The sequence below is a fragment of the Gambusia affinis genome, linkage group LG11 (genome assembly GCF_019740435.1).
Source record: "Gambusia affinis linkage group LG11, SWU_Gaff_1.0, whole genome shotgun sequence".
NCBI classification, from domain to species: domain Eukaryota; kingdom Metazoa; phylum Chordata; class Actinopteri; order Cyprinodontiformes; family Poeciliidae; genus Gambusia; species Gambusia affinis.
This window is the reverse complement of record NC_057878.1, coordinates 7,131,671-7,155,810: the sequence shown is the minus strand read 5'-3', so window position 1 is coordinate 7,155,810 and position 24,140 is coordinate 7,131,671. Positions and strand designations below refer to the sequence as shown.

The window sequence follows — 24,140 nt, the reverse complement described above, 5'->3', positions numbered from 1 at the left end:
TTGGTTTTGTTTTTTTTGAAGGATGGCTTTGTTTACAGAGACTTAACAATTCATTTTATTTGTTGTTTCTGTTGCTTTGCATCTGCGCAGACGAGACAAAACTTGTGTTTGTTGTTAAAGGTTCCCTGATACCCAGGGAGTTCAATTGCTAGGTTACCACCACCACCAACACCACCGCCCAGCGCAGACACCGCTCTCTCCACTCCCTCCCACAGCCTCCTCCCTCCTTTTCTTCTCCTTCCCCGGTTCTCGTCTCCTCTCCCCGCCTCCCCCTCCCCTCTTCAGCCGGGTGGTATAGCCCGACGGAGGAGCAGAGAGCGCAGTTGTCGGCTGCAGGTCTCTCGGAGAGGAACGCGCAGTGGCTGAGGAAACAACACGTAGAACCTGTTTCTATTCTGGCTCCGCTGCAGAAAAGTGCGAGATCTTTTACGTCCCCCCCCCCCTCCCACCATCCCCTTCCCCTTGTTGTTTGTTTTTATTTTTATTTTATTTTTTTTAATGCATTTTCATCCGATTGGCTTTTTTTTTCATGATCCAGAGGAATACAACACGCATTAGAGGTAAGAGGAAAGAAGAAGAAGAAGAAGAAGAAGAAAAAAAACACACATTACTTTTCTTTTGTTTTCTTGTTGCAAAGGATGCCTGGGATGAGAAAAGCAAAGCACTTTTTCGGGTGTGTGGTTGCTCAGTTTTCAGGTCGGATTCTGCATCGGTTTTGGATTCAGGAGCGGAAATAATGCAATCTGGCATTGAGTCATTGTTTTTCTTATTATTATTTACACAGTAAACAAGCCGCTTATTGCATGCACACCACCCACAATCAGTAATGGTGTGGCCACTTTGGAGCTCTATTCAGGCATGCGGAGGGGTCCGTCTCTCTCGGGACCAACGCCCCCACTCCACCTCCTTCAACACAACACCATGTGCATAATTAGGGTTTTTGCTCTTTTTATTATAAATAATATAAAATCGCAAACACTTTCTACAAAATTTTCTCACTTTCTTTATTTAGGCTTTTTGTTGTCTCCTCTATGTCAAGGCGTTGTTAAGGGAAGGTTTTTTTTTTTGTTGTTGTTGTTTTTTTTTTTTTAAGTTAGGGTGTTTTTTGTTGTTGTTTTTTATGCCTAGCCAGTTTTACTTTCCACTCACGTTTCATCCCAGGATCAGAGGCGCATTTGTGGGCTGCAGGAGCTGCCTCAGCCTGGCCAACAGTAGCGCTGTCTCAAACTTACTTTGTGCTCCTGAAGTCCACTGAGAATAGCAGCTTAGGAACGGGGCTAAAGAAAAAAAGAAAGAAAGAAAAAAAATCTATCGCGCAGAGATTTGTGTGTGCGTGTGTATGCGGGTGAAGCTTGATTTGCGACAAAAACTGTCGAACAAAAATCAAAACTCTCGTTTGACTCATGTCTTCCTTGTTTTCTGTTACAATTAAGGCATTGTAAATTGTATTTGGTGGCTTTCATATTAGCAGCTTTTACGCGTCTTATTCGCAGAAGAATTACACGTGTTTTACATTTTACCCCCAGAAAAAAAATTAAATAAAAGTAATAATTTTCAATCACCTTCGAGGGTGATATCGCTCATACTTGAGCCCAGAAAGTCTGTATTCATGAGCTTGTCACTTGGGATGGATTGCTTCTCCCGTTTCTCCTTGAACAAGTCCAGATTCGCTTGATCTCGAATCCTTAAACGAGGATAAATGTCCAGCAGGGAGACATCCCATGGACTGCAAATGAGACGACACAAGAAAGGTTGAACGTGATAATAAAGGCATTAGAAGCTCTCCTTGCATGTTTTTTTAAGCTGATTACTGGGGAGATGAATCTTTGGATCTTTTCCTTAAAGCCCCGACAGAGGGCAGTGTTGAGCGGTACTGTGCTGCACCTTACCAGGTGAAGTTCACTGGCACAGAAACAGGGAAAAAACGGCTCCAATGTGGTGGAGCAAAGGTCCAACAAATGAATAAAGACATTTATAAAGTTGGTTCCTTTCACGGATGATTGCTTGGGTGACTTTTCCCGTCTGAAGTGCTTACATTTCAAGCACCTTTGAACAAGCTTTTATCTGCCATTGGCTCTTAGACAGATCTGCTCCATTTCCTGCCTGTCTTCATTGCTGAAAATATCACAGTCAGTCCTACCGCATGAATCAAACAAGTGTTTTTTAAATATATATATATATATATATATGTCAGGACAGTGGCTCAGGACTGCTTAGGGTAGCAGTTTGGCCTTGAAATGCTGTTGCTTGGCGTCAATGTCACAAATCGACTCTGCATTCGTTAGGAGTAAAACAGCTTTAAAATCCGACCGAGCATGGCAGGAGTTTGTGCTGGCAAAGGTTGACAAGTTTGTGCTTTGGATTAATTGCTTGATGGTGCCAAAGGGGGCTGGGAGGGCGGGTGGCCCCCTGTAATTTTGCTGGCCGTCACAACATCGTCTCCTCATTTTTATTTCTGCTCGTTTGTCTTCCATAAAAGACCACGTTTAAAAGTAATGTGGCTGGGCAATGAAGAATAGAGTGGGGGAGAATTTTTTTTTTTTACTGTCACCACGTTGGGAAGATTTCAGGTGTGCCAGCAGCAAGTTATACAAAGTTCTCAAAATACATAAAAAATAAAACCCAAACAAACAGAACCCTACTAATTATGGTTTGCTTGTATTTGAATCAACGAGATGCAAGAAATCGAGTTGATCGGCAGAAATTAGTCAAACTTATAGCTGATGAGCAACTTTTGACAGATTCTGAACCGCTAATACTTCCACTCCCGTCTGTTCTGCTCCTCTTAACAAGCTGCTTCTCTGTGTTTTATTTGTTAACCAAATTTTTCCTGGGGGCTGCACAGTGGCGCAGTTGGTAGAGCTGTTGCCTTCCAGCAAGAAGGTCCTGGGTTCGATTCCCAGCCGGGGATCTTTCTGCATGGAGTTTGCATGTTCTCCCTGTGCATGGTGGGTTCTCTCCGGGTTCTCTGGCTTCCTCCCACAGTCCAAAAACATGACTGTCAGGTTAATTAGTTTCTCTAAATTCTCCCTAGGTGTGAGTGTGTGTGAATGTTTGTTTGTCTTTGTGTTGCCCTGCGACAGACTGGCGACCTGTCCAGGGTGTTCAGATAATGGATGGATGGAAATTTTCCCTGGGTTAGGGTTAGGACTGACCCTAAACCTAACCATAACCCCAACTGTGTTTTCAAATCGGACTCTCAGTACATCTTTGAAGTAGGAGTATGGAACGAAGTTGAGATCGAAGAGACAAAAACAAATAGAAATACACAGATGGTCAATCTAAAAAGAACGTTAATTAGCTGCTTTATTCCTTGTGTGACGTTACCAGACAGATGTGTTTGTCCAATCTAGATTAATTAATGATAACAACATAGCATAGCATAAAAGAAAACTTTTCCTCTGTGGGGAAATTGAAATGTAAAAGTGAATTTGATTCATCTTGCAGGAAATCCTGGCTCCTAGCTTTAAATCTCAGACGACAGCACCGCCAAACTCATTGAACTCTGCTCTGGACGTTTTGCATTTTGAGGTGTCCCAAACCGTTAGTGACTCAACCCTTTGAAAATCCTTTGGCAGCAACCTCTGTTGTGCTTTGAAACAACCGTGCTTTTCAGAACCGCACAGAGAAAAGTATTTGGTGGCACGAAATCAATCATTAATCTTGACTTAGTGACAAATCATATTGTTATCCCGTCCTCATGCATATTCAGCCATACATTTTAACAGGCTCATCTGTACCCTGTGGAGTTGGCTTGACTTCGGTTTTTGTTGCTTTGTTCGCTCGTCAACACGTGCTATGAATGCCATATATACATATATCCCCCCGCAACTTTTGATTGATATTCATTTATTCCTTCCTGGTTTTGTCAGGCCCACATGCTTGTCCTATGGATGATTAACGCCTTTGTAAGCCTAGGAGCCTCCTTTAGTTTCTCGGTTCCATCCTTTCAAATGGAAAAGAGGTTTTCATCTTTGATGAACTTATGAGGGTCTCTTGACAGGTCCGGGCCAGGAGGGTGGCTGGGTGGGTTGGGTGAGAGGGGTACCAAACCAGCGCCCCAAAAACACTCCAACATTCTCCCCTTTCTCAGCCTCATGGACTACTTCTTTCTCTACCTTCACCTTCTTCCCGGTTCTCTTTGTCCCTGCTGTACAGCGCGCGGGATCGTTTTGTTTCAATGACACGCAGGAGCTCGTATCTGCGTGTCATCTGATGCCGGCATGAATAATTCATCCCCATTAACAAATATGATAAGTGTCATAGAATAGACGAGGCAGCGGCCTCTTTACCCGAAATTTGTAAACCGTGCCATTTGAATTGTTTTTTTGTTGTCGGGCATGATTTGAGAGGGACAAACGGCTGTGAAAGTTTAATGCCTGGAGAACTTGATCTGTCCTCTCGTTCATCTGAAATTGCCCTGAAAACAAAAGGAGGAGAACGGTCTGACCTTCACAAAGCGTGTGGGTGTTGCGGTGAATCTGTCTGTCTAAAGAGATAACAGACGGATGCAGATAAGAGGCATGATTAAGTCTAGTCTAGTGCCACGCTCTTCGTGTAATTTCCTCTCACCGGCTTTTATCAACAGTTCTCACGAGTGCATTGAGAAATTGGAGGGAAAAAACGTTTCATCCCAGCGTGGAGTGACTTCTTTTGTCATCTTCAGGGGCAGCTTTTCCCACCCGCCAAGCCAAAGTGAGTCAGAAAGTTGAAGCAGACCGTTTTTACAGCGTGGCATTTCTCAAGCTATTTGGAAACCCATCATCTATGTCAAATCAGTTTTTCAGAACATCTGCTGCCTCTCAAGTGGACCAGACTTCACTTCTTTTTTTCTTTGGTGGTTAGGGACAAATCATTTTGCTGGCTGGAAGACAATACTTTGCAGAATCGCTACATGATGTGGTTACAGCTGCAAGTCTTTCGGGGTGCGACTCTACCGGATTTGGTCACCTAGAGACAGGAATATCTGCCAATTCTTCTTGGCAAAATAGCTCAAGCTCAGTCAGATTAAATAGAGCGTATGTGAAAAGATTGTAGATTCAGTACCTTAATCTGATAGGGCATTCCAACTTTGGAGCTTTGACTGTATGTTTTGGGTCATTGGTCTGCTAGAGGTTTAATTTCCAGTCCATTTTCAAATCACGTGCAACAGGTTCTGCTCCAAGATTGCCTTGTCTTAGTTAGTTCCAAGCTTCTTTCCATCAACTGACCCAGCCTAGTAAAAACCAGCCCCTTTTCCTATGCTTTACTTCATACAGACGGTCTGGACCCCTGTCTATTGAGAAACAATTGCTTGCTTGAGGTGTGAACTCTATCAAAGTTTTACATTTTACCCAATTACTAAAGGAAATGCAAACAACCGTGCAGGGAGTTGCCAAATTACACCTTTGCCAGCAATAAAAGGTGTTTATTGCTGGCAATAAACACCTTTTATTGTGACCAACCAGTATTTGTTGGTCACGCCTACAAATACTGGTCACGCCTCAGTATTGGTAAGCGTGACCAACACGTACTGAATGGCTTCGTTACTTCTTTTCCCTGTCATTGCCAAATTACAACCCTACATAGAAATGGAGTTCAATAGAAGAAATCCCAGAGGATACACTAAAGGGAGCTGGGAATCGAGTGGTATTTCGATAGGAAGACGATGGCTAGGCTAACTCTGATTAGGTTCCTTGTGCCTGCTGAAAGAAAAGAATCCCCTCCACCATTTTTGTAGTGGGAATGGTGTGTTCAAGGTGATGTACTGTTAGTTTTCTGTGATAGAAAGCAGACTTTTGGAGGATAGATGTTTTACCACTTGAGCAATGGATCTTGATAAGTTACCATAGACCACATGGCTACATTTGATTAATATTTGATTAATGCTTTCCCTACTCAACTTCCTGGGTTAAGTGGACGGCCATGTCTTGCCAAGATGTCAGGCCTAGGCAGGCAACAATCAGCCCCTGGCCCAATGCCATTTGCTTTGCACAGAGGGTCCGGGCTCTTGACTATTGGAAAATTATTGCTTGCTGGATGCATGGACTCTGTTTAGGTTTTACATTTTACCCAATCGCTAACATTTGCCCATGACGTATGTAGCTTGACCCAATGACTCTTACCGGAAATTGTAAACAACCATCCTCCACTGCAAAGACAGAAGTGTCTTGACATTGACATTCATAGGCGAATAAGACGGCTATTAATGTTAATTCAGAATTTGAAAGCGTGGCCAGCACGGACTAAATGTCTCCATTCACTTCCACTGCCAGTATTACTAAAACCACAGGCAAACTACAATTCAAAAACGGCACACAAAATTGACATTATTGTTAACAACTTCTCCTTCTGTTCGGTTCAAATTCTGCAGGAGGAATCTAAGTGAATAGGAGAAAGAACAGATGGAAGTGTCAGCGAGATTTGAATTGAGCGGAATAGCATAGGAAGACGATGGTGAGGCTCAGTTGTGCCATACTCTTATTCACGTCTTGAACATAGGTTGATGAGATGTCTGAAGCTTAGAAGAGTTATTCATAATCCAACCCTGCTTTAAGCTACTTTCTTGTGTTAAGACACATGTGGAAACCCTTATGGATGTGAATAGTTTTTCGTCTTTTAACACTTTAGTGTGGTTTTCCCCAAGGAGGATGGTAGTTAGTTGCAATGTAGACATCCTCCTCTTTCGTTTCAGGCATTTAAGGAGAAGGAAGACGCACACAGAGCGAGACGTCTCTTGAAAGTCACACTGTGTATTCAGGACAACATCGAAGGGTGTGTTGCTCACTCTTATGTAAATATGACACCAGATCTGAAATCATAGCTTCGGGCGCTATAATTTGAGACGGCAGCTTTTCACCTCAATATCCTCCTGTTCTTTACAGCGGGAATGCAGAGCCGCGTCACCTGAATGTGATTATGTTGTCCCACAGTGGTGACACCAATGTCGCCATTTTCAATTCGCACGCACTCCAAAACCTGATTGAGGTCCTGTACCTGAACTCCCCTCGCTTTATTCAAAATGAAATCACACCCCGGCTGTTTCCTAGTGAGGAAACAGCCTCTTGGATTCGGCTTAACTTTTTTGTTTTGCTGCATTTCGTAGCGGTCCGTGGCCAGTTTTGCTGTCAGTAGAGAACTTGTATAGGCTGTGGCTCACCTTAACAACAACCAGGTGAAAATGCGTGCGTGATCTTTGGGCACTGAGGGAGAAAGTGCAGCTCGTAATTAGTGGACAATTAAAGTCGGAAGCCGGTGGTCTGAGCCGGAGCGTTGACATGAATAATTCCACCCTGTCTCTCTGAGTCCCGTCAGTCTCCCAGGATCTCATTGTTCCTGAATGCAGAGGCCTTCACTCACAGGCCTCCCTCTGTCTGTAACCTGGCCTTTCTCTGCTCTGACACACAACCTCGCTTGTCTGTGAAATCTGATATGGAAGCGAGCGTTCCCGCATTCTGTCTGTAACTGAGCTAATTAACGCTTGATCCGAACCAGCAGTCTCAATTTGTCGCGTCGACATCATCGTGTTTGTTTCACTTATCCTTGGTCGCTATCACCAAGAAAAGATATAGGCTAGAGTAGAATGCACCACTCAGGGCATAAAACAAGCTGGGTTGAGCCTTTTCAACTTGCAAATTTATGCAACAGTAGTTTCTGTCTGAATAGGGAGGACACAAAAACCTCCAAAGACATCAGAGTGCAGCCAAATTGTCTTTCATATCCAAATGATTTTAGTGTCCGAACGAGCAAAACCCTAGTGAGGAATTTTGGACGATTATTTGCAGAAGGGCATCCCTAAACTTGAACTTAATCATTTCAGTTATTTTTATCTCTCTCGGTTTTATTTTAGGTGCGCACACGTGTGTGTGTGTGTGTGTGTGGGGGGGGGTACGCATGCGTGCATGTCTGAGCAATCTGAGGATTTTTTTTTACCCCTTTGTGTGCATGCAAAACGGACGTGAAGGCATGCACCTTTTTTTTCCCTTCTTCCGTCCCTCCTCTGTTGAGCCTTGGCATGGTCTGAGCAGGCTGAGAATAAAAGAAGGGCGAAAGGAAAAGAAAGTGCTCCCACAGTTGATTTGGCCATTGTAGGGGTGGCGGTGGGGGTGGCTGGGGGTGCACACTGTTTCCATTGATGCTCTGGATGCACGGCTGAAACCCCCAGAAGCTTTAGGAAGGGAACTTATTCAAAGCTTGATTGTGACCCGGAGGATTGGGTTGGAAGATGGGTGTTGTGCTCATTGTGGGGACGGTGGGAACATTGTTCTCATTCCGCTCCTAGAATACCCCTTTACTGCGGGTTTCTTTGAGCTGTATGGGCTAATATATAGTTTTAAAGACATTGGAGTGCTCTTTTTTATGTTAGAAGTCACTGAGGATATTTAAGGAAGATGAGCATCTACTGAGAATCAACAATTGCCATGTTGAAGAAGGTTGATTTCTTTGGTTTTCAAGGCTGGATTACAGACATAAATCAAGCAATTTCCTGTATCAAAGAGTGGGATTGGTGCAGAGGCATTTTCATTTGTCCTAATGGTGACATGTCTTCAGAACGCTAATAAGACAAACAGCACAAAAGCAAGGGACTGACAGAGTGATGATGGGATGCTAGAACAGCTTATCTGGATCTTGACACTGATTCTGAAAACCAGTGTCGGCTTGGGTAGGTCTGTCTAAAACGCCTGTCCATAATCTACCACAGGCGTTGAGTTGGGTTGAGATCTGGTAAAAGCCAACATAAGTTCTAGTCTTCTTGTGGTTGTAACTCCAAAGAGCTCTCTTCCATCCGGAGCTAAATATGTAACCAAATGTAAGGCTTCTGAATAACCTTGGATAGATTAAATAACATGACATATACAACAGAACACCGGGGGATTTTGTAACCTTGTGTTCCCACATGTCATTGCAGGAGGATTTAAGTTGTGCAACATTTTAAGGAGTTTTAAACCCCCCACTTATCTCATCACAACAGGTTTACCGATGTGGTTTGTGATTAGGAGGCTTGATACGGTGTGTTCACAGACGGAGAACAATCTAGGTTTTTGTGTTTTAGTCTAACATTCACCTGTCAGAGTCAGCCAACCAAAAACCCATCGGTTCCTGATCATCTGCGCCATCGTTCTACCCAACCAAATCAATCAATACTTAATCATAGACATCAATAAAGGAAAATGACCATAGATGTTTGCAGAGGTGATGAGCGCTGTGGATGTGGGTTTTATTTATACCATGAATCCATATTAGTCTTGTGATTATTACTGCCAGAGGGATTACCTTTTCACTATAAAACGTTAAGGAATCCTTAAATTTTTAATTCGGAGCCTCCAGAACAGCTTTAATGTTGTCTCTGAGACTAAATTTTATTTGAACAGGGAGCACAGTTGTGTCAAAATGCATTCCCCTCATTTGGGTTTTCATTTACTGTGGGCGGCAAAAAGAGCCTTTTGAAACTCCAGTGCCAAATTTCCCATAATAATCTTATTCAGGTCTGGAAACAGTATTTTGTTGTTCCTCATTGATTTATTTATACATCTAGTTAAACCGCCCTATCACTTTGAAATGTAACGCATACATTTTTCAGGGTGTTTTGTAGGTCATGTCCAAGTAAAGACTATCCACATGGTCACAGGTGGACAGCCAATGTAATTTTCAGAATCACAAGAAAGGACTGCTTTTACATAGTTTTCCTTTAATACACTTAACATTTATAGGAAAATGACTGATGTCGTACGGTGGCATTGAATCCTCAAGCATTCTTCTTCAAGGATTTGCTGCCTTTTAATGGTTCTGTATGCTACTTTAATAAGAAGAAGAAGAAAAAAAGATCTCCTTGTGGAATAGGATTTAATTTTACCACCAACGTTCTCTGAAATGGCCCTGTCTCTTCCGCACAGAATCACTCAGTTTGTAATAATAGGTTTGTTGTAAGCCCTTCAAACCGGGATTGGAGGCAGGCACACTCGAAACTCCTGGGGCACTTATCCAGTTATGAATTCATGCTCTGAAAATAAGCAGAGCGACCTTAAAAACGTCTTTATCCGTCGTCCTGCTATAAATCACTGTACATTATGTGTGGTATTGAGTAAGTGCAAGAGATTTCGAAGGCTATTAGACAAATTTGAGAAGGGTCGCCGACGTGCTAAAGTTTCGTCAGGCTGGCTGTTGTTTCCAGAGTCGGATTGTGATTAGCTGCCTCTGGGGACATAGCTGGCTCATTAGAGAGCAGCACCGCACATGGATCTCTGCCGGTCCACAGTCTGATTCTGGTGAATGTGGCTGTTTATTTGAATGTCTGTGTTTACAGCTGTGAATACGTGTGGTCTTGGACGCTCTGTCGTTTATTGATAGGCTTGGGTAGTAGCGGCTGGCAAAATCAGCCAGCTGGCCTCTCCTCTCCGTTCCTGTAACACGTATAATTGGACAGCCACATGCCAAGGTTTGGATTAGTAGCATTTTTCAAATGATTCTACCCTCAATGTGCTTCAGAGCAGTCACACCTCACCAGATTCTGGCTTGGAGAATAACACAGCAGTAAAAAAGGTACAAGTAGCCAATGACGAACTGTCAGTTTAAGTCCCTGAGCTTCACTCCTTTTTTTACTCTCCATTCCTGTCGTCTTGATGTTTGAGAAGATGTTTCCGCACAATGTTACAGGGAAAATAGGCCGGCACAATGTTGCAAAATCTTGAGATTGGGTTTAAGGTAGTAAAAGAAATCAGTCACGTGATAATGTCTGTTTTCCTCGTTCTCATGTTTCCAACACTCTGCGACCTTTAGCATTTTGGGAACTGGCATACATGTGAGCATCTGCTGCTGTCGGACTCTGTCCAGCTGGCTAAATCTTACATTAGCATCCAAAAATGCAAGTACACAATGCTTGGAATGCATAATTTCTGCACAAACTAACAGCTGCTAGCACTGTTGTCTTACAGTAAGATGGTTCTGGGCTCAAATCCCGACCTGGGGTCTCTCTATGTGGAGTTTGCTCATTCTCCCTGTGCTTATGTGGGTTCTCTCCAGATACTCCGGCTTCCTCCCACAGTCCCAAAAATATGAACTGGCCTCTCTAAATCAGGGGTGCCCAAAGTGGGTCCTGGAGAGCCGGCATCCTGCATGTTTTAGTTCTCTCCCTGGTTTACCGCACCTGGATCAAACAATGGCTCATTAGAAGGTCTAAGAAGAACATTGACTTGCTGAAAAGGTTGTTACTACCACCAGGGAGAGAAATAAAACATGCAAGATGCCGGCCCTCGAGGGCCGACTTTGGGCCCCCCTGCTCTAAATCATAAGAAGTTTTTGTGAGAAACTAAGCGGACTAAGCTAACTCTTCTTTAACAATCAATGAATTGATCTCAGCCAACATATAATTCACAAAAAATGTAAGATTTAGAAAATGCGTGACTTTCACGAGCCAGTCAGAGCCAAACATAATACCAACAATTTCAAATGCACAGTACTGCTCTGTGACTGTAGCATTTATAGTCGTCGTCATCTCGTATTCTCCTTTTTGCCCGGTAAAAAACAAAAGAGCCTGGAAATGTTCTCTCCTGTTCGTCTTATGAAAGGACTAACCTTGCATCTCAAGGAGTGCGAGTTGCGCATAATTACATCTCTCGGTTACCACACTGTTTTCACAAGAACTATTTGTGAGCTTATGCTCACTGCTGTGTTCGCTCTTCTGACTGTGTGTACTTGGCAGCGTGTTAACAGGGACCGCTCTTTGTAAAAACGAGCATATTTTCTGAAACTCTGCGAATTTAGGAGCAATTTGTTTGACTCGGTTAAGTGTGATTGTTTTCCTTTCAAAACCCTTATTTCTTTTAACAATGCATCTCTTCTCAGTACGTTTGCTCTTGGATTTGGAAGAGAAAAAAAAGAACAAAGAAGAACAGAATAAAATTATGCAGAAATTGATACGGAAAGGCCTGAGGTCGCCTTGTCAGAGCAGCTTAGTGAAGTGAATACAGGCCCAGAGGTCAGAATTACAGCAGAATGACAACCTGCGGTCAAGATAGCGAGGAGGAGGATTACAGCGGCATTAATTCAGAATTTACACAGAGATTTAACTGAGATCCACGAAGGCAAACTGCAGCAGAGCAGCTGCAAGTGCATAAGACACAATAACAGCGGGAAGTTAACCTGGCTGCTTTCACTACTGTGTATCTTGTGTTTTTATCTTGGTTACAATGTAAGGAAAGATGGCCGTTTTGTCTGCGTTTAGGAGAGAAATTTATTTTCTGCGGTTGCTTTCTCTTCTGACAGACATCATTGTCATTTTAATCAATTGTTTTTGTTTTCCAACAGAGTGGCGGCGTTTGCACGATGTCCCTGACCTCCTCTGTCCCTTCTATGAAAGTCAGTTTATGCATAGAGAGCACTTAAAACAACACCGGCGGTGGGACCAAGGTGCTGTACACCAACGTAAAAGAAGTTAAATACAAAAGAAAAAAGCTAATAAAAAACGTAGAATCAGGTTGTTTTTTTTACTGCTGCCAACTTGGAATCATTTCACCTCTAGCTAACAACTACAATTGTGTTTACAGCCTATTTATGTATGTAACATAATTTCTCTAAAATACAATTAAAAAGACTAAAAGCTAATGGGCTCCACTTTGGCTTAAGGACTAAAATAAAAAACAACATACTGCTTGGTACATTTATACTCACACTAGGGTCAAAATAAGGGACAAATCAATAACACGTGATCAATATCAATAGATAATACATCTGATGGAGTATTCAATCTATAGAATATTCACTGAACTCCGAGCCAGAACTGCACAGCATTCTGGGAGGTGTAGGCAGAAGAAAGTCTTGCACAGCTCAACCTCTAACAGCGAGCTAAACAAGGTGAACGGCATTAACTGACTCGGTCTTTGGTTGCCTAGCAACAACTTGTCGAGCAACTTGCGCAGTAGCAGTATCAAGTTTTGCCACCATGTCTAATAACTCCTTGAAACTGAACAACAAACGTGTGGAGCGAAAATGTGGAGTCATGCCACCAGTTTGGCGATACTTCACACGTTTAAAACAAAACAAAACAAAAAAAGAATCAATAATTCTCGACGTCGACGTATCCAAGCGCGCGTGTGTCTTTCCAGCAAATTCTGCTACGTGTTTTTGCGTATTTAAGAAACAAAACAAACATGTAATTACAGATAGTTTCTGACGGAACGAAATCACAACCTCTCCTCCAGCAGGTTCTGTCATCTTGCAGCATCATTTTAAAAGTGGGTTTTTGACACGTGCGTCATCGTCCGAACGAATCACAGCTTTAGCTGTGCCTTCAGTAAAAGGAAACAATTTGAAATCCCGTCTGTGTTTTTGTTTGCATCACAGGGAGAAGAAATAAAGGGTTAGGGTGACAATTCTGTCAGGATTTTTTTTCAGACGCATTCCATTAGTAGGGGGTATTTTCAGACACAGAAAAGTCTTTAGAATGCTTTTAAAGGGAGCTTTAGGTCATAATGGGTGAAAACACAGCCTTTCATAACAAAGGGAAGAAATGTGCCAGGACTGAGATGGGGTTTGTTTGATTCAGAGGGATTCAGATTAAATATATAAATATCTCTTGCTGACACTCAAAATGACAACATTCTATTCCAGTGACAGAACAGAGGCAATAATGGAGAACAGATATTATTTCGTGTGACAGCTAGTAGCTCCCTGTATCAGATGTAACCCCCCCCAAACAAACCCCCCCAAAAAACGGCTCTGCATTTCTCACGGAATCAAACCGGCTTACAATTTCTTGTCTGCTCTCGTTCTTTTCTTTCATTTGACCCGGGTCCCAGCGAGCAGCACCAAGCTGCGCTCAAGCTTAACCTGCCAGACGTTCAGGAGGGATCGCTCCCCTGCATGCGTTGACCTTTTTTCCTCTGCCTCTTGCCAGAACGCTCTTGGTGTCGAGCCAAAGAATCGGTGGGGGATTCGGCTCTTTGTTTGCCAAAATGGCGGATTTGTGATCCATGTTACACGTTAAGAGGCTCGTTTTTTGGTCTTGAGAGTTGTAGCCGAGGCCGCTGTAAGAATGGCCTTAATTACCAGCTCAAGGGGTGGCACACATTGAGAACATAATGAAAATATGAATCCAACTTAATGTCTGAGTGTGGAGGCTTAAGAACAGGAACTTTGACATCATTTTATTTTTTTTATTTTTTTTGACATGGCGGGGTTCAGCTGGGAGTCCAATGTGCTAAGATTGTGCTATCTTTCACGACTGACAAGTCTGACAAGCAGGTCCGACAGCGTGCAACAGGAGCGATGACGCGTCGGGTCCTGCGTCCTCAAGCGGCAAGAGTTCGATTGTTAACACATTTTTTGTGCCCCACTACGTCCACAGCTCCGCTCGGGTTGGCTTCGGTTGCTATGGCGATGAAGGTGGTTCTCGGCCGGGGCGGAGCGGGGGGGGGGGGGGGGGGGGGGGGGGGAGGGTGGCGAGGCGGTGGGTCTATTTCAGACTCAGGCAGACACGGAAAGAGTAGAGAGGAGCGTGACAGTGATTAATGTCCTGGCAAAAACAGAGACGGTCGGCTCTCGGAGGCCCGCAAGTCACCGTCTTCTCACCGAAAAGAAGAAAGTGGGAATAAGTTCTTTTCTTCTTTTTTTTCAAATCGCAATCATGTAAATTATTTATTATGGGGGGAAAATTACTTCTCCGAATTGGTGGATTAAAGCCGAGGCATACTGAATTATTATTATTTTTGGATTAGACTAAAGAAGAAATGAGATTCACCTGTGTGTCGCCTGAAAATCAACCCTCTACGCCCGCATGATGAGAAGCAAAAATATTCGCGTCAGCGTTTATGTTTTTTTTCTCCCTGTGGTAGTAAATGCGTCCGGGAAGGGCTGGAACTTCAAACAAGTGGTTCGTACCGGAAGGGGAAGAAGAGGAGCCGGCAATATGTGTCATATGTGACACTCCAGTTAGCTTGCAGCCTGTTAACAAGGAAGCAGAGTGATGGAAGACCAGCGGCCAAACATCTGCATGACGGAGATAAGCAGCCAAGCGCGCGCTCTCATTCCAACCCTCACACTGACGCAGAGAGGCTGATATTTACAGAGTTGGGATTAGATGATTGAGGACGTTGGTATTCACGTCATAAATACCACCTATTATATTTACGTTGCAAATATAGTTGCACGCACACCTTAGTCTGACTGTGATAGATAGAAAAAGCCTCAAAGCTTCGCTGCAGCACCTGGATCGGACTTTGCTAACCCCTCTGTTAAAGACTTCACATCACTGGACTTTCCCTGCCTTCCCTCCATAACCACAGCAGATGAAAGGAGCTTTGATTCAGGCACCGTGTTGCATAGCGTGTGAGTAGAGAAAGAAGCTTTTTCCCCCCCCTTTCAACCCTGTTATATGTTAAAGAGTGTAGAGTACGAGCTGCTTTTCCAGTACCAATGTGGGCAAAACTTTTTTTCGATATTCTAATAACAAAAAACCTCCCCACAAATTCGCAATTGTGGCGTTTCCGTTAAATTAGTAGTGGAATTAACGTCATGGGTGAACATGCTTCCAAATAATTAAAAATCGTGGATGATGTCAACACTTGCATTAGATATATTTGTATTTCAGCCACGCGCCCACGCTCATCCGCCATAAGAGAAGACATCGCTGTCTGATTCAGGCTCTTGGGAGGAAAAATCCCTCGTACTTACGAGCCTTTCCGTTTGCGGCTTTTTAGGGTGCACATTTTACAGAAGAGCCACGGACGGATAGCACACTTTTGAATGACAAGCACTTCATTAAACGCATCGTCCAATGAGGCCAGCGCCCACAAATACGCGCTTTGTTGCCGTAGACAAATTGCTGTGATACGATAAGAAAAAAGTGTTTCCACTGGTATTCTGCGAAGTACACCAATTTCTAGACAGCTAAAAAAAAAAAAAAAAAAACACCTCGTCCTTTTTATTTAAAAAGGTTCAATAAAAATCCTTTTTTATTTTCCAATTTTGTGGTCCATGTCATGGCTGCTACAGACTACCTGGTGCTGCTTTAAAAATATGTCGATTCTTGATGAATGATGCAGCCACATACTCATTCACGCACGTTACCTCGCCATTTTTTCCCACACCTGTCCGTCCTTTTCACAGGGACGGGTCTGCCTGGGGATCTTCTCGTCCTCTTAGGTCCACAGATACTTTGAGCCAGCTTTCAGCTGCACGTAAATCAGCTGCTGGAACCTCCGCATTCAGAGGGAATGCGCGCCTCCGATCGCCCTCGCTAGTCTCGGTCCCATTCATCAGACCCCGCGGTCAGCGTCAGCTTTTATTTATTTATTTTTTTGTAAAACTGTGGCTCAGGTCCCAGTAGTGGTTCTCAAAGTATAGTGTTTCACTAAATGGTCAAAACATTGGCAAAACTCGCTCTCCACTGCTGCAGAGATGGGGATGGATTAGGAACAACTTGACAGATTTGTCATGCTCGTTTTGGATGTGGCACCAAAATCTTAACAGGTTTCAATCATTTTTACTTTATTCTTCCTTGCCAAAACTGTTCAAGCTCTGTTGGATCGCGTGTGGATCAACCGTGAACAGGCCTTTCCACGTCCTGCTACGAATTCTGCCGGACTGAGGCCTCGGCTTTGACTGGGCCACTCCAGAACTTCAGCGTTGTCGTCCCCAAACCATTTCTGCACACATATAGATAGACAGATAACCTGTTTATATGCAGCCAGAGAAATACGTGGTCATATTCCATGAATTGCGCTCCAATGAAGTTTGTTTGTCAAATTAAAAATGCCTTTTGAACACAGCAATCTCTCAAGCAGGTATTAAACATAGGTCTTTTATTTAACCAATATTTCTGTGTTTTATGTTTTTATTGGTCTGATTCAATATCCTGATCTGAAATGTCGTGTTTAGCTGTTGACAGAAAATCATTATAATCCAAAACAATGAAATTGAAAACAATCCCTCTAAGAATAATCTATGTAAGCGTATTTCACTTATTGAACTGAGTTGAAGAAATAAAAGTTTTTCAGTAATATTCCAATCTATTGATTTTGAACGTGTTTAGATGGAGTTTGGGAACGTATTATCAGATGAGTTTAGCATGCGTCCATGTGTATATTCACATTTAATAATCCATACGTAAAGAAATACGTCTTGCTCCTCGCTAAACACAGAAACCTAAAGAACGGAGAAAGCTCCCAGTCTTGCTCCTCGCATCGCCTCCGTAGCTTCTTAGACTGTAACCCAGCGCAGAGCCGCCTGCCTCGTCTCCGCAGCACCAAATTCATTTTGAACGCAACTCTCGGGGTTTTATTTATCTGATTAACCTGCACCGGGTTGTTGGGTTCAAGAACACCTGGCTGGATGATCAAGACAGATAGATGAATGCTTTTGTCACATCAATGCGCCGGCGCTGGCAATTACCAAGGGGTCAGACGGGGCCTCTGTGTGTGTTGTTTAGATTCATGCTGCTCTCTCATTTTCCGCACGCCTCTCTCGCGTCTCATTTTGGTCCGAGTGAATTATGAGGCTCTCTGGGAACTGTGAGCAGACAACAGGAGAAGTATGCGTTTCCTGCGGCTCATGCTAATGGCTTTTTGGCTTCAACAAAAGAGAAGAAGAGTTTTTGGAAGATAAAAAAACTTTATGCCAATTTTAATAAAATTCAGAACGATGGGTATTTGGCGCGCTCAGGTAATGCGATCATGTCTGCAGTTCGTATGGAGGAACACAAAGTAAAATGGACACATTTTTTTTAACAAAGGCGAGAAATAGGTCTACTTTTTGCCATTGCTCTAAAAATGCTGTCATTTTTCTTTATGTGTTGAACATGATTACCTTTGTCACGTCGGCACAAAGCTGCAGTGGAAGCGACATCTTCCTATAAACGGTAACCATTTTAGTTCTTTCTGGTTTCTGGTAGATGTGCCACTTTGTGCTGGGGCATAAAGCCTCAAAACAGAAAAATATCAAAAGTTTTATGGCTCCAGTGTAGACATTAGTTGTGACATAATCCAGCTTTGTGCTTCACACCAGATCCTGCTGACTCTCTCTATAGTTCATCAAGAAGTGTTAGGAGTCTAACGAGAGAAACCATAGACTCTCTCTATAAAGAGACTCTCTCTATAGTCCCAGCACTTCTGGGTGGACTATAGAGAGAGCAATTTTTCTGAGTTTGTCGATGTTCAGAGTCACACTCTGAACATCGACAGGCCAGGCAGCAGTTTTTGTTTGGTTGTAAGCGGAACCATTTGTACATTATCCAATGGGGGGAAAAAATTAACTCAAAACGTGAAAAATCTGAAGTGAGTTTATGGTTTTCAATCTGCACTTCGGATCTTGTGAGTTGCGGTCTCATTTAGAATAAGTTGCAAATGAGTCACTTGCGAGGTTCTCTTCCTCAGCAGAGTCCTGTGTGCTTTCCTCCAGAGCGAAAGATATTGCGTCAACATGGTAACATCCTGAATAAAAAAAAGGACATGGCCTCTCGCAATATTAAAGGGCTGCGACGTTTCTCCTCAACGTGAAGTCTGACTCATGATGCATCGTCTAGTTACTGTCATTCAGGCGACTTTGCCTGGTGAATAAGTTTAAGCTACTTACGGTATGTGAACATAAGTGCTTCAGGCTCGGCATCCTGTCAATATTTGAGGCTCTTATTTTGAAGTATGAGCAGAGGTAATTAATACGCTGTTTCCATATTGAGACGCTCTGTTACAAAAATACTGATGATGACTCTCCACCGCTTTTAAAGGGTGGATGTTAAGCAAAATTGACTCTTTTGAGCTCTGTATTCTGTTCTGGAGTTTATCATACTCACTACGTCCCAGTTAAACGCTAATAAAAAACAGTTTTAAACGGCATCATGGAGAAGCGTTGTTGTAATCACGCGATGGCGGGAGAGTGTCGGAAAGAATAGGAGCTCCTTAAAGAGACGGAGGCCAATTTCAAGGCGTCAGATACATCTATGATGTCAGGTCAATTTTCTTTTACGTTATATTTGACACAAACTGCATTTTTATAATAACTGAAAGTAAAATTTTTTACTTTACGGTGGTATAAAATGACAGTTTGCCTAGAAAATACATAATAACCCCTTTTATGTTAAGTGTTAGCATGGGACCATTTCAAACACCGGTTAACCATTAACTGCTAAAGTTAGCATCAGCTAAAGATCTTTGTGTCGTTCGTTTTGATGAATCTGGATGGCATTACACTATATCAGTCGTTACAAACCTAAAATAAAGAAAAGAATTAACACCAGAACTGGTTGTGCACTGAACAGAGATTCTTTAAAATCAACTTGGAGGTTCATGAAGTATTTTGCTTTTGGAAACACAAAAAGTAGTCATGTTAAATGTTATATATATATATATAGTAGCATAATAAGTGCAATATTTGGATGAGTCAACGCTGGAATATCAATCATTTTAATACAAAGTTTGTGAAAACATAACTTTGTTTCTGGAAACAACCGAAGAAGGGAAGGGGGATTCTTCACTTTTACCTAAAAACAAATAAATAAATAAAAATCTTTGTCACCGCCACAGATGAAAACAACCAGTTTTATTCACGTTGCCATCTATAATAAAACATTTTTATCAGCCTGCTCCATTGTGCCTCTTAGATCATTTTTATGACTCATGCTCTTTTCACACTGGGACTTTTTTTTCTTTCTACTGATTGCAAAAAGCCTGAAGCATCACTCAGAGTTGGTAAAATCTGATCTCTTGTTCTCGTGAGCCCAACACTGCGCATCGCCTCATCTCGTGTGCAGGACGTAACGCTCCACCCGAGAGGATAAACTGCAGCAATAACCATCCTTCTCCAGCTCCCACGTGAAGGTAAACAGGCTCAGTTAGGCAAATCTATTGTTTTCATTTCAAAGTGCACCACTTGTTTGATCAACGTTCCAGTTTTAATGAATCCAAGGCAGCTCTGAACAGGTGGGGTTTTAAGTCTAGATTTAAAGGAACTCAGTGTTTCAGCAGTTTGGCAGTTTTCAGGACGTTTGTACCAGATTACTAGTGCACATAAACTGAATCTTGCTTCTCCATGTTTGCTTCTGGTTCTGGTGATTCACACCAGAACCAAACACCTGTGGGTTCTCCTGGTGGAGTTCAAGCAGCAGCACTTTGCGACACGCTGCCGCTTTACCAGGCGGCCACCTCGTTCGAAACATGGCAGGGCCACGTAAAAAACAAACCAAACAAACCTCCTTCATTTTATTGTTGAAGTAAGCGATTTGTTTTGCTTTCTGTTAAGCGCACCTGCTGACTCGTAACATTTCGTCGCATTTAGACGATTTGTCTCGTTCGGAAAGTCCCTAAAAAAAAGCAAGAACAAAAAAAAAAAACAAAAACAAAAAACGTCTCCCTGTTTACTTCCCTCTCCGGAGTCTGTTTCTGTGAGTTTTAGTTCTACAAACAGCAGCTGGCTTTAACAAGTCTTGATGCCCTCCTGCTGCTTCGACAGCAGGCCGCCGCTGGCAGGGAGCCCAGGCACCCTTAGCAATTTGCAAACCAGGAGTGATGGCGGCTGTGCCCACACGTCTTCTCGCTTAACCAGAGATGTGCTCCTATTCATTAGGACAGCGAGTATGACACGGGGCTCTGCGACGACACCCATAACTAACACGTGAAAGTTTGCTGCGGGGCCAAAGCAGCCTGTGTTTAGTGGTCAGAGATCAATTTCTTTTGCTCCGTTATTTTTCCGAATGTTTATGTCTCCAGTTGAAAATTGGATGCAGTTGATCCTTGTGTTTCCTCGCCTTGTTTTTCTGAGTTCTTTCCTCGCTTCTGGTTTCATTGAATTGTTATTTTTGCATTCTTCAGCATGGAATGCATTTGGGACTCTGACACTGAAATATTAGTCTTTTGCTTTGTTATGTAATTTCCATGAGCTTGCACTGCTCTGCAGCTGTTGCTGACACAACATGGCTGCTGCTATAACGAACTGTACTGTTGACACAGCAGCTCATGTGCCGGGAGCGAATATAGTCATTCATTGCGAGTGCATCTGGTATGAGGGAATTCATTGGATGTTCAAATAAAACTGTGATTTTTTTTTACAGCGTTTACAGTCTTAAATTAGTTTTAATATTGTTTCCACGTCGTTATTTTCAGGTACAAAGTTATCCAAAACAAAATAAACCAACAACAGGATTTATATCAAATAATTTATGTGCTATGCAGTTGAAAACTTCTTATTCTTTACCCTCTTACGGCTTGATTACCTGGTGTTTAGCTTCATATACCCTCCTGTTAACTTAAAAAAAACCCAAGCAAACATTCCCATAGCATGACGTTGCCTCCGCTGTGCTTTACAGTGGGGATGTTGTGCTCAGGGTGATGCTAGTTTCTCACCACACACACTGAAAGAAGGAAATGATGCTCTAGCTTAAAAAGAAGTGTTAATTTGTCACATGTAATCAAATGACGTTTGTTAAACTTATTTTATTCATGTTTATTTTACATTGAGATCACAATGAACTTAATATCTTTACTTGGATAAACCTAGTTGGATTACTTGGAACAAATTAACCCTATTTTTTTAATGCTGGAACTACATTCTGTTTTACATGCGTCTGTGTCATTTGATGGCTAAATTCTATAAAAGGTCAGATTTTGAACAGCATCACTGTCTTATTGGCAGATTTCTCCATGTTTTTCAGACTTATTTGATAAATGCTGCCTCTGCACAACTATGTGCTGTCATGGTGTTATCTAACAAACTGCCCAGGCGTCCCCAGAATAGCTTCATTTACGTTGAGAATAAACTACACTCAGGTGGATTTGGTTTTGTTGAGGCAGGTATTTTACTCAGGGGTTTCAAATTAAAGGGGGCTGAATACAAATTCATACCACATTTTTCAAAGTTTTACTTGCAAAAAGTTTTTAAAATGATGTATTCTTAAAAATGTATTTGAAATATGGAGTGTGATTACTTCTAAGAAACTTTCTACTTGAGAAGTACTGGTCTGTCCTGGAGTTTGGGTTAATTTGCAGCTGAAAACTGAGACTGATCTTACAGTGAGTCACAGAGAGAGAGCAACGCGCCATGATCTGCAAGCCCGGCGCGCTAACTAACGTGGAAATGGCATCAAACATATTCTGCTTTAGAGTGTCAGTAATTTATTCAGTTTGATTTTCCATATTTCTGAAGCGGGATAATAACTGAACAAAAAAAAAAGGAAGAAAAAAAATGAATAAATTGAGAAGTTGACGTTTGATGACTCGGGCAACACAGATTTGTGTTGCAGCGAAATGACATCACCGCTTTCAAACACATTGACAGGAACACACCGTGTCTGAATTCGGCACAGCAGCTTTCTGAAAGTGGGGACAGAGGACAGGACAGTTCTCTGTGCTGACTCTGCTCTGACTGTGTGTGTGTGTGTGTGTGTGGGCGTGTGCGTGTGCATGTGTGTGCGTGTGTGTGTGGGTGTGTGGTGGCACTGGCCTCCAGGGACACACAGAGACAGCTGGCTCAGGAATGTAAAGAAGACTTTTAAAAACAATCTTTTTCTTCCCAGTTTAGAGGTTAGCTTCTTGTTAGCGTCAAAGTTTATGTGACTGGGTTTGAAAATTGAAAATACACTGTGTTGATGTTGTGAGGAAAAAATTAAAAGCTAGCGGAGAATCTGTAGGGAGTGTCACGTCTAAATTTCTGTCTGCGTTAATGAAAATCCTTTGAGTAAAATAGACTCGCTGTTTCTCTTTTTTTGTTGCATTTTTTTAAAGAATAAAACATATTTCACATTTCCGTTAGCCTTCTTATTGAACAATTGAAATCTGTTTAATATTGGCTGCTCTACTTAAACGTGAGACACAGTTAATTCTGGTTTTTTTTCCTACGTTGTCTTTGTTTAAAAAAATGCTTTTAGCTTTCTTAGTGTGTAACAACATCTTAGATGAAACACTTCACAACATTCAGCGAGACTGTCCATCCCAGCATAAATGCAAAATGTTTAAAAAATGAAGAAGAAGAAGAAGAAGGTTCATTTTAAATGTTTTTATAGAATTAATGTTTGTGTGACCTCGATGGAAACTGGCCATCGACTATCAGCCCTTTAGCAGCTGATATGTTCCACCCGAACTGTTCAGAATAAACCACATCTCATGCAGAGTGGCCCTCATACGTTCGCTGAAATAACACGCCAACAGTGGAGAACAAGGATAACACACACACTCACCGTAAATGACAGGCTGAATGTCTGAGATGTTCTTTTCACCCACTTTTCAACGTCGCCAAGTGTGCGTGAGAAGACTCGTGTTTTGTACAAAGAGAGATAATAGATAATAATATTTTTGTCCACACAAAACTCAACGGCAAATTCATGTTCAAAAGTGCTTTGGTGATCTAAGTTAAAGGTTTCTGTAGCTCACATTATTCAAGATTTTTATTGTAGATGCGGATGACTGTGGGAAGGAAGGATCTCCTGTAGCGGTCCGTATCCCGGCGGCTCTGCAATAGTCTCTGACTGAAGACGCGGCTGTATATCAGTCTCATGAAGAGGAGGTTAAAGGTTGTTGATCGTTTTCTTGATTTTGTGCAAAATCCCCAGAAAAGAACTGTTGCACAAGTGAACATCATTTAGAGCCAATCAGCACCCAGGAAAATGAATGCCACTCCAGGATTGGCTTCTTTGCGAGAATCAAATTACATCAAAGCACATCAAATAGCGTTAAATCCATGTATTTCAAGTTTACAAGCTGCATTTTCTTTTGACTATTTTAGACATCCATTTTCAAAACCGTCCAATATAATAAAAGAAATGGACTACAGTCATAAATTCTTTAAATCTCACTTATTCCTTGACTCTGTCCAGTACATGGTAACTATAATAACTGTCCTCCCCCCCTCTTCAAACATCAAAAACAGGCTCTCGGGACTCCGGAGGGAAGCGAGACGCATGTTAAACAAAAGATGGGAGCAACATTCGCCTCATTCGCTGCGTCCCGTCCAGCTGCTTGATCTGCTTGTTCTGAAGAGGGTTAGCGGAGGAGCGAAGGCTGAATCCCAACTACGATTACCTCACATGTAGAGAGTTATGAGAGAAAATGTTTAGTCCCCTGCCTGGGTGACGAAACGCCACTTCATAATTTATCACCTGTCAACTACAGTACTTTGCGTTGACTTGTAGAGGTTCCTCAAAGGTCACCTCAACTTCTCTGTTTTTATTTTTTTTAAAGTTTGTC

At 42.4% G+C, this 24,140-nt stretch overlaps 1 protein-coding gene across 5 annotated transcripts in view; it reads left to right on the top strand.

Moving 5' to 3' along the window:
* Nucleotides 1–322: 322 nt before the first annotated feature.
* Nucleotides 323–24,140, top strand: part of sema5ba (sema domain, seven thrombospondin repeats (type 1 and type 1-like), transmembrane domain (TM) and short cytoplasmic domain, (semaphorin) 5Ba) — a 229,250-nt gene continuing 205,432 nt past the window's right edge. The window contains exon 1 of one of the 5 annotated variants that reach the window (XM_044132807.1): nt 323–560. In XM_044132807.1, the coding sequence (XP_043988742.1) occupies nt 530–560 (31 nt within the window). In that variant the 5' untranslated portion in view covers nt 323–529. Of the gene's footprint in view, nt 561–14,673; nt 15,301–24,140 lie in introns of those variants that run through there. The other 4 variants (XM_044132811.1, XM_044132808.1, XM_044132806.1 and 1 more) reach the window with 4 other exon arrangements.